The 14,868-nt window shown below is 34.1% G+C and overlaps 1 protein-coding gene across 1 annotated transcript in view; it reads left to right on the top strand.

Moving 5' to 3' along the window:
• The window catches only part of SLCO5A1 (solute carrier organic anion transporter family member 5A1), a 164,074-nt gene that overhangs the window by 72,898 nt on the left and 76,308 nt on the right, over positions 1 to 14,868 (top strand). Inside the window, 1 exon segment of the mRNA XM_074278853.1 lies at positions 7,321 to 7,485. Coding sequence (XP_074134954.1) covers positions 7,321 to 7,485 — 165 coding nt within the window.

Genomic DNA, 14,868 nt, shown 5'->3' with positions numbered 1-14,868 from the left:
GGGCTAAGTTCCAAGAGGAATTAACAGGGGACCCAAGAGAATGAGATAGATTTATAGGGTGAAATTGGCCAGAGCTTCACTTTATTTGCTAATTTTATGGTTTACAAGTGAGACATTCACTAATGTCTCAGGAACTTAGTTATCACTGACCAACAGATTATCTATCTGACAGTCAGTAATGTTTGTAGGATTATTCTAAAGCCAGAAGACTTTGAAATCATTGACAGACAGATTGTTAGAACAAGAGCACTCTAACATTAGAGAGTCTTAGGATCACTAATCCTAGGCCAAAAAACCTTTACAATTATTGACAGAATGTTAGAACAAGAGCACTCTTAAGTCAGAGGGCTTCAGGATCACTAATATATCTTCCCTAAAATCTAAGGGAAGAAATACATTACATTACTAGACCAGAATATTTTTACAATTATTGACAGACAGATTGTTAGAACAATAGCACTCAGGTCAGAGGGCTTTAGGATTACTAATACATCTTCCCTAAAATCCAAGGGAAGAAATATCATTATATTCCTCTACAATTATTGACAGACAGAATTGTTAGAACAAGAGCACTCTTAGATCAGAGGTCTTTAAAATTATTGCTGTCTCCCCTAAAAGCTATATTACATCAGTAACTGTTGGGACACTGGATATACTAGAATCAGCAGGAGTCAGAATAAGCAAAAGTCTTTATTCTGGTCTTTTGGGGTCGCAGTCAGGGGATTAGATCTAGAAATCTCCACACTTCTTTCCTCTCTCTCCACGCCAAGAGAATGAATCCTCCTCCTCTTACTCCACCCACTGATTTCAATTCCCCTTCTTTGTCCACTCCCACCTATTAAGCCAGCAAGCACAGAATAGTTAAGTAGGGTCATCCTCCTAACATGTGGTAATAGAGAATTAGCCAATTGGTAATTAGCCTTAATTGCTCTGTTATCCAAGTGCATCTGCTCAGTTCTAGCCCTCTACAAGTAACTATCATTTTTAAAAGCACTTAGCCTCTTTCCTTATTTTGGAATATCTTAAATTTATCTGTTAATGTTTTTTCAATTCTAATACCTCTGGCATTGATTTCTTCAGTGTATGCTTGCTTTAGTCTATTCCCAGATTCATCTTTTTGAGTATAATTTCTATTTCTATTTATAGTCTTTGGAGCCTTTACACATTAGAGCCTAAATGTGGGGGTTCTAGTATCACCAATAATGAGGATAGACAGCCATAGAAATATTGAGAAACCATTTTCATTTTCCATCTGTTTATCTTCCCTCCAGTTTCACCTATGAATGCTCCAAGGATGATCTATCTTAGTCATGTTTCTTATCACATTTTCTTTATTTCCTAGTTTTGGCATCTTTGATACAGTATTCTTTTTTTTTTTTCCCTGAGGCTGGGGTTAAGTGACTTACCCAGGTCACACAGCTAGGAAGTGTCTGAGAACAGATTTGAACTTGGGTCTTCCTGAATTCAGGGCTGGTGCTCCATCCACTGCGCCACCTAGCTGCCCCGATACAGTATTCTTTAGGAAATTATGACAACCAGAATGTTTGTCTTTACTTCCTTTATTCAAACAGTTTTTTTGAATGAGTCAAGGGGTAGTTGTAGGAGATGCATATTAGTTCTCTTTGTCATATTCTCATTGGATTTGGATTTTGACTTTTAATTATTAAAAAAAAGCATCTAATCTTAAAAGGAACCTCATATAAGTAATCAGTTATATCATGACTAAAGTCAATTTTATGTTGTTGTTGTTGTGCTGTTTGGGACTTGCCACATCTAGCATATTTTAATTTCTATAATTCATAATGTTCAAGCATAATGCAAACACTTTTAATCTTTTAAATTTCTTACTCTTAAATATTTTTTCTCTCCTTATGGCCATCTTGTCATTAAAGTCAGTGAGTATGAAGGGACATTCACACTTGTTTACAGAATTTTGGTCAGTTCTTTATAGAAGTTTGTTATGGTGCAATAATATTATAAAGACCTACATTAGTAATATTTTGTTATCATTATTCTGTTATTCTGTTTCTAGCTTTTGTTATCTCAAATAATGCTCCCCAAAATATTTTTGTACATGTGAGTTTTTTCTTTCTGTTAATAACTTCCTTAGGGTATGATAGTAATTTTAGTAGTTAGTAGAATTTTGAGACTGGAATATAAATAATTCAGTAACCTTTATTGTATAATTTCAAACTTTTTATGAATAGTTGAACCAATTTATAGCTCCCACAGCAGTGAATTAATGTGTCTGCATTTTTACAATTGCTCCTACGGTAAATTTCCCCATGTTAACTTTAACAATAAAATAATGTGATATATATACAGTACTGAATGTACTACCTTAAAAAAAGAGATCACAAACAATTGTCTTATATAATATATTTTAATTTCTGTTTAGAGTTACTAATAAAGAAAAATCAATGAATGTGAAACACCAATTGCTGTTGAGTTTCATATGCACCTTTGGAAAGCTGCAGACTTTTTCGTACACTAGAGTTAACACAAAGGGTGCGACACTCATAATTAATTGATATGATCAATCTTTCTAGCTATACCATGTAAATTATGCAACATGTAAGCTTTTTTAAATGTGGTAAAAAAGGAAAGTATGATTCTGAGTGTTTCTGCTTCAACTACATATAAGAAGGTTAAGCTTTTTTATAAGATGTTGATTGCTTTAATATCTTATGAACTAAAAGTACCACTTAAAACATTAAGGATGCCTGATCAATTTTCTGAGAGCTGAGCTCATATCTTTGAAGCCATCACATCTTGACAGCACAACTATCTAAAAATTCTCTAAGTTATTGCTTTTGATGACTAGAAAACTTTAGAATATTTCCAGTCTTTACCTATTTGTGATCTTTTACTTTTACTTAAGTTGATAATTTGAACAAAATTTTATAAGTCATTTTTATATATTTCATAGAATTTAACTGATAGTGAAAGAATTTTGGAAGCCGAACAAATTGAGTTAGCTACACTGAATCTTCATCTGTATCTTCATCAAAAAGTATTATATGTGGCATGTGCTTGATGGGAAGAATTACTCATACCTGTCCTTTACTCCCTTTTCAACTTAAGACAGCTCCACTGTCTTGTGAAGTAAGGAGGTTACAAAATATGATTTGAATACCATATAAAGTATGCTTTCCTCATGTTCTAGGTAAATGGTTAACAATGGATTTGAAGTATTTCCTGACTTCCATATTCAGCACTATATCCATTAAGCCTAAGTCCAGTATTAGCAATTTATCAGCTTTTCTATCCTGGATAAGTTATTTAACAGCTCGAATCCTCAGTTTCCTCATGTGCAAAATAGAGTTAACAATGGTACCTACTTCATGAGATTGTTATGAAATTATTGTATTGCCAAAATAGTATTGCTTTTTTTTCTTTACTGAAAATTGTTCTTAGGAATAGTAAATTAACAAAAGTTTCAATTTTTTGTTTTTTGCTGTAGAACAAACAAAAGCAAAAGCTGAGGAGCAAACAATGAGTTCTTATAAGTATCTGTTTGTGTAATATGGTCTATATATGGCTCAATTTTTTTGGTTACCATATATTATTTATACAATATCTGGCACATTAAAGAGGTAAATATTAGCAACAGTCACAGCAATATGACTTTTTTTTAGGACTGTTTCTTATTGAATGCCTGTAACTTACTTCTTACTATAGAAAACCTTGATTATTCAAAGGTTCAACTAGACCTTGTATATAATAACTTGTTTTTTTTTTTTTTTTTTTTTTTTAAACCCTGAAGAGTTTCCTAGTTGCTTGGATGAGTTCATTGCTAGCATAAATTTCCTTACCTGTTATTTTTTTTGGCCATGAAAACTTTTGATAGTTTGGTGAAGCTTTTTGACATCTTTCTCAGAATTGTGTTTTTAAATCTGTAAACTAAATTACATAAGATTAGAAAAGAAATTACTATGTGGAAATACAGTTATCAAAATATATCTATATAAGAAAAATTGTTGATCTCCTGGATAAGAACACCTATTAGAGCTTCCAAAGGTGACTGATGTATGTCCCAGGAATAACTTAGGAGAATTTGGTTTGTTTTCCTAACTTGACACCTCCTTTTTGCTGTTGCCATGATCCTTTCCAGGGTAGGATTTATTCTGGGGCACACAATAGTCATCTCATTTTTAAAAAAGTACATTGGAGAATATTTCAAATGAATTTGTTGTAGCACTGTAGAGACATCAAGGAGTGGCTAGGTGGCACAGTGGATAAAGTACTGGCCCTGGGATCAGGATCTGAATTCAAATATGGCATCAGACACTAGCATTGTGATCCTGAGCAAGTCAGTTACACCTATTTGCTTTAATTTTCTCATCTGTAAAAGTATCTGAAGAAGGAAATGTCAAATCACTCTAGTATCTTTGCCAAGAACAAACAGTAGGATATTACTAATTGACCAAAAAAAAAAAAAAAAAAAAAAAAAAAAGGCAGCATATTGAAAAGGAGTTGATAGCAACTGGGGAGGTAAGCATTAAGGGGTAAACACTGACTGAGAGAGAAGAGCTAACTCCCAAGTAGATAACAGGCACAGTGGAGAGAGTACTGGGCCTACAGTCAAGAGGATTCATCTTCCTGAGTTCAAATCTGCCCTCACACATTGTGTGACCCTGCACAAATCACTTAACCCTGTTTGCCTCAGATTCCACATTTGAAAAAATGAGCTGGAGAAGGAAATAGCAAACCATTCTAGTATCTTTGCCAAGATAACCTCAAAAGAGATTATGAAGGGTCTAACATGACTGAAGTGACTGAATAAGAAAAGAAAGACTGAAAAAATCACAATCTGGGGTTATTTAGTGGAGAAAAGAGTTCAGTGAAATTCAATGAGAGACAGCTTGAGAAAATAAAAAGAACATTTATTGGGAGCCAGAAGACTTAGATTTGTCTCCTGCGATTACCACTACTATTTTAGAAATATAGTTGTAATGTTTGAAAAACATTTTAGCTGTATGATTTTATTTGTCTCTCCTGAGGGAGTATCATTGCTACATTTTATTTGAAGAAATCAAAGCTCTAATATTTGCCCAAGTTTGTATAATGAATTAGTACCAAAAGCAGGATTTGAATTCAGCTCTTCCTTACTCCAATTCCAGCATTCTAGGATCTATTCTGTCATCAAGCCTCTTTTCTTGCCTATATGATATTGGACAAATGATTTCTTTTCTGAGTCTTAATTTCCTTTTCTGTAAAGTGAGGAATTGGATAAGATAGTTTCTGGGGTTTCTTCCAGTATTGGAAGTATTCTTTCAGTATGTCCTGGTTTAGAACTTTACTATTTTAGAGGAAAACTTGAAGCCAAAAGTAAATTTGTTAGTGTACTTGTCCAGATGTCATCTGTAATAATTAAATGAATTTGTTTAGGTGTTTTTGAAAGGAAATATCTGGAACATTTTATAGATGATATATGTATTAATTTTTGTTTCATTGAATTTTATTATATTCTTTTTGAACACTATTCCTATGTTTATCTTGCAGTAAACTTTACTTTTGTTGCAATGAATTAAATTTTGAGAATTGAAAAAAAATCATTTACATTATTGCAGAACTAGATTTTAGCATTTCAACTTAATATTAATAACCTTACATTTTGTGTTATTTTATTCGTCATTGAGTTTTTTTGCTAATGTTCTAATTGATGCTATTATGCTTTATTACATAATACAAAAAGGATCTTTCTTTATAGTGATCAATTCAAATACCTTTACTTCATAAATTTATGTTTAATTTTTTTTTGAGCTTGGCAAAAGAGGTTGAAATTTTGTTAAGTAGTTATTAACTCCCTCCTCCCCAATTCCCTTTAATTATAACTTAAATGGTTTTTCTATGGCTGAGAGAAGAAATCATTTATCTTTTACGGAACTTTTTCAGTTTTAAAGGGAGTAGAATTTCTTCTTAAACACAATTAGTTTAGAAAGAAATTGTTCAACTATAATTATCTGTATGTATATTTACATTGTACATATATTATTTCTTTGCATTTGATAACCAAACTTTTATTTTTATTATTTTTATATATAAATAAATTTATTTTTTTATTTTATTGGTCTTTACTATACTAAGTAACTTTAATACTAATTAAAAATGATATATAGAAGTGAGAGGAAGCATGGTGTAGTGGATAGAAGACCAATCTTAGAGCAGGTAGTCTAATGGTTGGAAAATCAAGGTTCAATCTCCTACAGACACCAGCTCTGTACAAGTTACAACCCCTCTCAGTATCTTAGTCAACTAATTATCTAAGACTTAAATTGTAGAGTAGCTGCTGATCTGAGTCAGGAAAGGGAGTTTCTATACCTAGGAGTTCTGACTGCAAGTCTGGACTCTCACAAAACATATATATCTATCCTCCTGAATTTTTAATCCTGATATTCTGGGGAAGAAATTTTAAATTATATATGTTCAAATGAGATTTAGTTTTTGTTAAGGACCATGATTGTGGATGTTACCTAGGATATCAAACCATCATTGAGATGATTGTATTATGTAAAAAACCCAATGTATCCCAGTATCTTTTCAATGAAAGTATGACACAATCAGAGATTAGAAAAATAAAAACATTACCCAGTTTTCAGTGACCCAGATAGCTGAATAGATTAATAAGGATCATTCCCAACCCCCAAATTCTTTCCCTTTCTCTATGGGAGAAATCCTCTCCCTGCTCTCTTCCTTAATTCAGAGTTCTTGGGAAATGTTTGATTTAACATGCTGCTCTTCTTTTTCAAATGCATAGTTATTAGTACCCTAAGTTATTTCCTCAGGATATACCACTGTTGAAGGAAGCTAGAAAAGAGGAGGGAAAAAATATGATGCTGCTCTCTGGAGTTGGGACTCAGTGAATTTTCCAAATGATAAAAGTATACTATATAGTTGGACTGGTAACAGTATTAATATCCTACTTTAGGCACATTGTCAATTGAATAGCCATTTGTGAGATGGGAACTGAGCACTATTTATCACTTCTTTCTATCAAAAAATCTATTTTGATTTAGATCAATCAACTTAGAAACATACTTTGAAAAGTAACCTATTTGTATATTGGGTTTTATGGTAATTGTTGATATATTTTTGAAATGTTTCATAACATATTATTAGACTTCTTTATCCTAGTTAATTAAATAAAATATCCCAAAGATATGCCTAAAAAGAAAGTTTCCAGGCACTTTCTCTCCCTATTTTCTGAAAAGGCTCAGTGGTTATTGAGAGGTCTTTTGGAAGACTATTCAAATTGGATTTGATTTCCCATCCCTGCTTGATAACATTCATTTGTCATTTGTTTTTGTCATTTTATAGACCTTCCAAGAGCAGCTGTCAGGATCTTAAGCAACATGACATTCCTTTTTGTGAGTTTGTCATATACAGCTGAGAGTGCCATTGTCACTGCTTTTATCACCTTCATCCCCAAGTTCATCGAATCACAGTTTGGCATCCCAGCTTCCAGTGCCAGCATCTATACTGGTAAGACACTGCCATTCAGGATATCTGAAAGCATTGTCCTGTTCATCATCATACTGGATTGGGTTCAGAGAAAGTTAAGCCCAAGTTCAAAGCAATGATCTTTATCATTTACCATTAAACTAAAGAGGGAGAAATTCTGGAAAATACCACCTTTGTTTCAAGAAAAAAAATGGCATCTATGATTTTTAAATGATTAATTTTTTTCTGCTTGAATTGAACAATTGTCTATTCTTCTGTGTTTAGGAATTTTGTTCTTTAAAAAAAATAAAATGGAGGTGAGGTAGTGGAAGAGAGCAAAGAATACAGCTAGGTGGTCTATTGTTGTTCTGAGCCTGGAGTCAGGAATATCTGAATTTGAATCTGTCCTTACATACTTGCTGTCTACTTAACTTTAACTTATTCATTTAATAACTGCCTCAATTTTCTCATTTGTACAATGGGGCTAATAATAGGACTTGCCTCCCTGGATTGTTTTGAGGAACAAGTAAAATGATATTTGTAAAGGCTTAGCACAGGGCCTGGCACATAGTAGTTCCTATATAAATGTGAACTATTATTATTGCTAGGTAGCTGTTCTCAGTATCAGAAAGACTAGGGTTCAAATCCTCCCTCTGCCTCATATTGGCTGTGTGACCTAGATCAATTCACTTAAATTTTCCAGTTTCCTTAGTAACTCTTTAAAATTATAAATTGTAGACAATTTGCTGATCCACATTGTTGTTGTTCAGTTGTTTTACTCATACCCAACCCCATTTGGGGTTTTCTTGGCAAAGATACTAAAATGGTTCACCATTTACTTTTCCAGCTTGTTTTACTGATGAGGAAACTGAGGCAAGCAGGATTGCACAGGTAGTAAGTTTCTGAGGCCAGATTTGAATTTAGGAAGATGTGGTTCACTGACTGCAGGCCCAGCATTCTGTGCATTCTGGCGCCATGTAACTGCCCACATTGACAGAGGAAGTTTCTCATTGGGAGTTTCCCTACTCTAATTAAATCATAGATCTACTTCAAAAAAACTGATCTTACATCAGTCTCTTATTTAGGCTGACATGAAATTTTAGTATTTGCATTAAAAACAATAAAATGAATTGAAATATTTGCTCATTGTGTATCAGCATTTTTCCTCATTTATCATAGTATCAAAGGATTAGTGTCGTCGGACTTTATCTAGGTCATGGAATCCATCTTCTTATGTTGCAGAGGAGAAAACAGAACAATCTCTCAAGGTTAAATGAATTGTTTGAGGTCATACAATTAGTGTCTGAGGCCATCTTTGAACTCAGGTCTTTCTGACTCCATGCCTAGTGCTCTATTGACTGAAATACCTACCTAGCTGCCACCTCTCTAATTATAAATTATATAGGGGTAACAAATGACAGAAACATGATTAGAACCCAGCTTCCCAGATGTCAAATCCAGATCTCTTTCTGGATATCTGGAATCACAGATAACTGCCCTTAATAAGATGAAAAGAGTTCTAACAACGATTAAACTTAGCTAAAATCTGAAAAAAAATATGAATGGATTTCATTTTGGAAATTGTTTTAAGTCTTTGTAATCTATAAAGACATGTTCTTTAATTCTTAGTAATGTTTTACATATATATATATATGTACATATATATATATATATGCAGAGAGAGAGAGACAGACAGACAGACAGACAAACATATTTAGGATGCTGGTATCTAGTATTTAATATTCAAGTTTCCCTCCTTAGTAATTTAGGTGCCTAGGAAAGTGGTGAAATTAAATTTTTCAGACTTTAGGGCAATTTTTAGCAGCTCCTCCATCATTCTACACTACAATTTATCTCATTGGACCTAAAGATGAACACATCTCCCAAAGGGCCTCATTTTAATTCCAGGAACCAAGTTGTAAGTAGGGCTTTGGAATAATCACATTGCAGTGTGTCAGTATCCACATCTCTGTTTGACTTAATAATTATGACATTGAGAAGTAATACTTCCATCTTTAAAGTTAGCAAAGTAGTATAGAGATATACATATGTATGCACATCTATCTGTACAATCTTATTTGATTCTTATAATAACTTGCTATAAGGCAGCTAGGTAGGACTGGAATCAGGAAGATCTGAGTTAAAACACATCCTTAGATTTTTACTGGCTGCTTGACCTTGGGCAAAACATTTATACTCTGTTTGCCCCAGTTTCCCCAACTGTAAAACAGAGATAATTATAGTACCTATTTCATAGGATTATGGTGAGGGTAAAATGAAATAATATTTGTAAAGTTTCTGGTGTGTAGTATGTGCTATATAAATGCTAGCTATTATTATTATTTATTAGCCTTGTGAAGTAAATGTCGTTTTCAACCCCATTTTACAAATAAGGAAACTATGATTGAAGGAGATTAAGTGAATTTTGCTTAAAGTTACACAGTTAGAAAATATCTGAGGGAAGATTCAAATTTAAATCTTCCTGACTCTCTGAAGTCCAGGTCTCTATCCACTATGTCTCCTAGCTGCCTAATTATCTAAATTATCAGTCAAATTTTTTTTTCTTGCTAATGATTGGCAGAAAGGATAGCTGCTTTAAATTACCCAGACAATAACTTCATTCTTTACTTTTATCTTATTTTTCTTATTTATTTATATTTTAATGTTTTATTAATACTTTTTAAATAGCACTTTAACTTCCCAATGAACTTATAATAATGAAAAATAGATACTCAAACAAATACCAATAGTGCTAGCATGTATGTACATCATTTCTTACCCATAGTCTTCCCAACCCTCTACTAAGAAGAGGGAAGTATCTTTTATCTCCAACTCTCTGGAGTTAATGTTAGTTACTATATCATTCTGAAATGATGTATCTTCCAGTGTGACTTTAAGGTTACAATATTGTGGTGGTTGTCTCCACTTCCATTTTGTAAGCTTGGTTATGATGGAAGATGATAGGAAATATTTTATTAGGTAATAAGTTAGCTTGGAGTAGGTTAACAGTGGCATGCTGTGCTTCCACCTGGGCTTCATGATATTGGTTCTGGTTATATTGATTGGGATTCCCCAAACTGATCTTCAAATGCCTGGCTGAGAGTCTGAGGGGCTTTCCCAAACCCTTCTATATTGCCACATGGAACAGTTTCTCAAGCTGGGGAGTTTGAGAAAATAATAGGTATCCTTTTCATAGATTTTAGATTTTAGAATTTTAGGATTTTAGAAAGGAATGGTAGAAATGATCCAGTTCAACTCCATTTTGAAGTCTTATTTTATAGATATCTTTTCCTTTTATATCACCCTTATTTCTGAGAGTGGTCATGTGGCATGGCCTTTTGGGTCGTCTTCTTCTTGACACATACTAGCTGTGTGACCTAGACAAGATGAGGGACGGGGGAAGAGATAAGTATTTATATAGTTCCTACTGTATGCCAGACACTGTGCTAATTTTATATTTTATATTATATTATTTATAATATATTTATATATATATGTATATAATTATATATAAAATATTAAAGTATTTTATAAATATTATCTCACCACTACTCTGGGAGGCGTAGGTACTATTATTATCCCCACTTTTAAGTTGAGGAAACTAAGGCAAATACAGGTTAAGTGACTCTCCCAGAGGCACATAAGAAGTTGTGTCTAAGGTTAAATTTAAACTCATGATTCTAAGGAGCAGCTAGGTTGCACAGTGGATAGAGCATTGGGCTGAGATCCAAATATGGCTTCAGACTCTTACTAGCTGTGTAATCCTGAGCAAGCCAGTTAATCTTGCTTGCCTCAGTTTCCTCATCTGTAAAATGATCTGGAGAAGGAAATGGTACATCACTCCAAGAATCTTTGTCAAGAAAATCCCTAAAAGACATCGAAAAGAATTGAATAAACTGAAATGACTAGTTAATAGGATTAACTTCCTGATCTCAGACCTAGTGCTCTCTGCTGTGCCACTTAGCTGCCCTAGTTTACTCTAGCAAACTCTCTAAGACTATAACTTTCACAGAAAAGTTCTGACTTGTATTGGTATAGATAATTTTCTTACTTAGAGATTCCCTATGCCAATGAAATAGTCCCTGTCCAAATATAATATGAACATTGGCTTTCTGAGGCTATTTATTTATTTATTCTTCTGTATTTTTGTGGGTTTTTTGGGATGGTGGTAGTACTGAGGCATTTGGGGTTAAGTGACTAGCCCAGTGTCACACAGCTAGTAAGTGTTAAATATCTGAGGCAGGATTTGAACTCCTGAAATCAGGACTAGTCACCTCTATTCACTATGCCATCTAGCTGCCCCTATTCCAAAGTTATTTATGAGGATCAAATTATTCTATCCTTTCCTCAGCAGAAAATCGTCCCTTTTAAGAAAAAAGGGAATAAAAAAAGCAAGTAGGCAAAACCCAATGAATATATCAACTAGATCTGGTGATATATGAAATATTTTCTACCCTACTTCTACTTCTAGGGTAGAAGATGCTTTCCAGACTTTTCCAGCTTTTAAACATTGCCACATGGGACATTCCTCTGATTCTAGGCTCTCCCCTTCCACATTGATGCTGGGTTTGCCTTCTTTCTTATCCCAAGATTGCTGTGGAGGTGAGGCTGAATTGATGTTATCTTGATCTCTCTCATCACAGCAATTTCCAGAGACAGGCTGGAGATAGTCCTTATTATGGGGGAAAATGGAAATCAAAGTTTCTACTCAGTTAGGCTCCTTTGTTGGGTGTGACTATAGTGGTGACTTGGGATATTAGTGAGAGGAGGTCCTATGTAGTGAGATCTGAGATACAAAGCTTGTATCCAGTTGGTCAGTGTCATGATTAGGAAAGCAACAACAAGCCATTCTCCAGAAATAACTTCTGCATTTCCATGGCTTCCTCTTTGGCATTCTTGGTATCTTTATTGCCATCTCATTTGTAAATGGTCTTCTGCAGTGTACTCTATTAAATAGACTGAATTTCCTTCCTTATTTTATTTACTATTTCCTTCCAAAATAAAGTACAAGTCAGGCCACATATTTGAAGCCAGAGGACATAGGTTCTAATCTCTAAGCCATCACTTAACCACCTGTATGGCTGGGTGTTTGGTTGTGTTGAACTGGACTTTCTTCATCTGTCAGTTGAGGAAAGCGGTTCTAGATAATCTCTAAGGACTCCATTATATCTATGTCATGGACCCTGATAGTGAACTGATCTAATTGCTTTGTATACAGAGTCAAGCTGGTCCTTTCTATCTTAAGAAGGCTACAGTACTGTGGTGGAATAAGTGCTGAATGTGGATTGAGGGACCTGGATTTGAGCCCTGTTGACCAGTAAGCCTTTGGGTGAACCAATGTGACTTCCCTTGTAATGCAAGAGAAACTGAAACAATATAGAGATTAGAGAGTTTTAATATTTTATTTGAAAGGGAGAGATTTACTGGTATCAAATGGATCCATGGTTTGGTCCCAGAGCTGAATGAGACTATCATCTCCAAGAATCCAGCAATGTGAGTTCTCAATGACCTATATACATGTGGCTCAGACACAGGGGGTAGATGGAGGCAGGGGTGGAGTCAGGATGCTGAGAGCAGGAACATGGGACTAACAATTCAGTTTTGACATGGTGAGGGGAGGCATGGGGACATCTGATAATTGAGATTACAGAGTGGGGAGAGGCACCCAACATTCTGATGATGCCTAAGATAGGTTTTTCTCCTTATCTGGATCATCATGATTAGGAGGGAGGAGTGGTTGAGCAGAACAATTAGAAGCTGGAGCAGAACAATTCAGGAAAACCAAGACAGGACAATTTAGGGAAAGTGAGTCAGAATAATTAGGGAAACTGAGTCAGACAATAAAAGAGAACTGTGGCACACCTTGAGCCTCAATTTCCTTATCTATAAAATGGAGATTATGTACATTTTACCTATTTGTCATCAGATTGTTGTTGAGTATAAAAGCACTTCTAAACCATAAATGCTATTTATTATTATTAAGTGATACTTTGGGTATTATAGAGCAGCTAGGGAGCATAGCAGATAGAGTTCTGGGTCTAAAATTAGGGAGACCTGAGTTCAAATCCAGCCTCAGATTCTTAGTAGCTGAGTGACCCTGGGGGAGTCACTTAACTCTGCCTCAGTTTCCTCATCTGTAAAATCAGGTGCAGAAGGAAATGGCAAACCACTTCACTGTCTTTGCCAAGAAAACCCCAAATGGGATCATGAAGAGTCAACATGACTGAAACAAGTGAACAGCAACATTGGATAAGAATAGATTAGAGTCAGAAAGACTGGAGTTCAAATACCAACATTTCCTAGCTAGGGATTGTGGACACACTGTCCTCATCAATTTCATCATCTATAATATGGAAATAATAATAATATCTAGTTCACAGAGTTTTTGAGGACTAAATGACATAACGTTGTATAGTCCTTGGCAAACTACAAAGTGCTATTTTTAAAAAAATAGCTTTTTATTTTCAAAATATAGGCAAAGATAGTTTTCAATATTCATCCTTGCAAATTTTTATGTTCCAATTTTCCCTTCTTTCCCCCCAACCCCTCCCCTAGACAGCAAACAATATATAACTTAAACATGTGAAATTCTTTTATACATATTTCCACAATTATCATGGTGAAGAAGGAAAATCAGATCAAAAAGAAAAAAATGAGAAAGAAAACAAAAAAGCAAGTAAACAACAAGAAAAAAGGTGAAAATACTATGTTATTTCTGCATTCAGTCCTCACAGCTCTCTTTCTAGGCAAAGATTGCTCTCTCCATCATAAATTGATGTGCTATTTAATATTTTAAATTCTCCTGGATTAAAAATTTTGATATGCTTTATTCCAAATGATTCTACAATTCATTTTGCTTTAGTCATCTAACCCAACCCTTCATTTGTATTTTTTCTTGTAAACACAAAAATAGACTGTAGAATGTTTTTGTGATTAATTGAAAGACCTTTAAAGTCCTTAACAATAAACTTAAATGAACTACATTCATGTGCTCACATTTCAACACTTTTCTCTTTTGTTCAGTCCCCTTACGTTTACCTTGACTTAAGTGTACAATATGATTAGATAATACTGAATTCACTTTTTTGAATAGAATTGATGACTGCAATTACTAGGTGAGCAGTCTTTCTGTTTCTGTCTAGGATAGCTTGTAAATTACACAGGGATTGACTAGGGCAGCCTTTACTTAAACAATAAAAGAGGCCAAAACATCCCTAATTTCATTGCTGCATAATCCCTATCTATCTACCTGTCCTGATTTGTATTTCTACCAGAATCTGTATAGATAGGACCCTCAGTCTTTCTGCTAATTCAGGTGTGACTGCATTTATTAGCTAAAAATGAATGTTAGGTATTTTATGCCATTCCGATAATAAATATTCAAAATAATTAAATGGATCTATGATCTCATGATTAAATAAAATG

The sequence above is a fragment of the Sminthopsis crassicaudata genome, chromosome 1, assembly GCF_048593235.1.
Source record: "Sminthopsis crassicaudata isolate SCR6 chromosome 1, ASM4859323v1, whole genome shotgun sequence".
Taxonomy (NCBI): Eukaryota; Metazoa; Chordata; class Mammalia; order Dasyuromorphia; family Dasyuridae; genus Sminthopsis; species Sminthopsis crassicaudata.
This window is presented reverse-complemented; position numbering and strand designations above follow the sequence as displayed.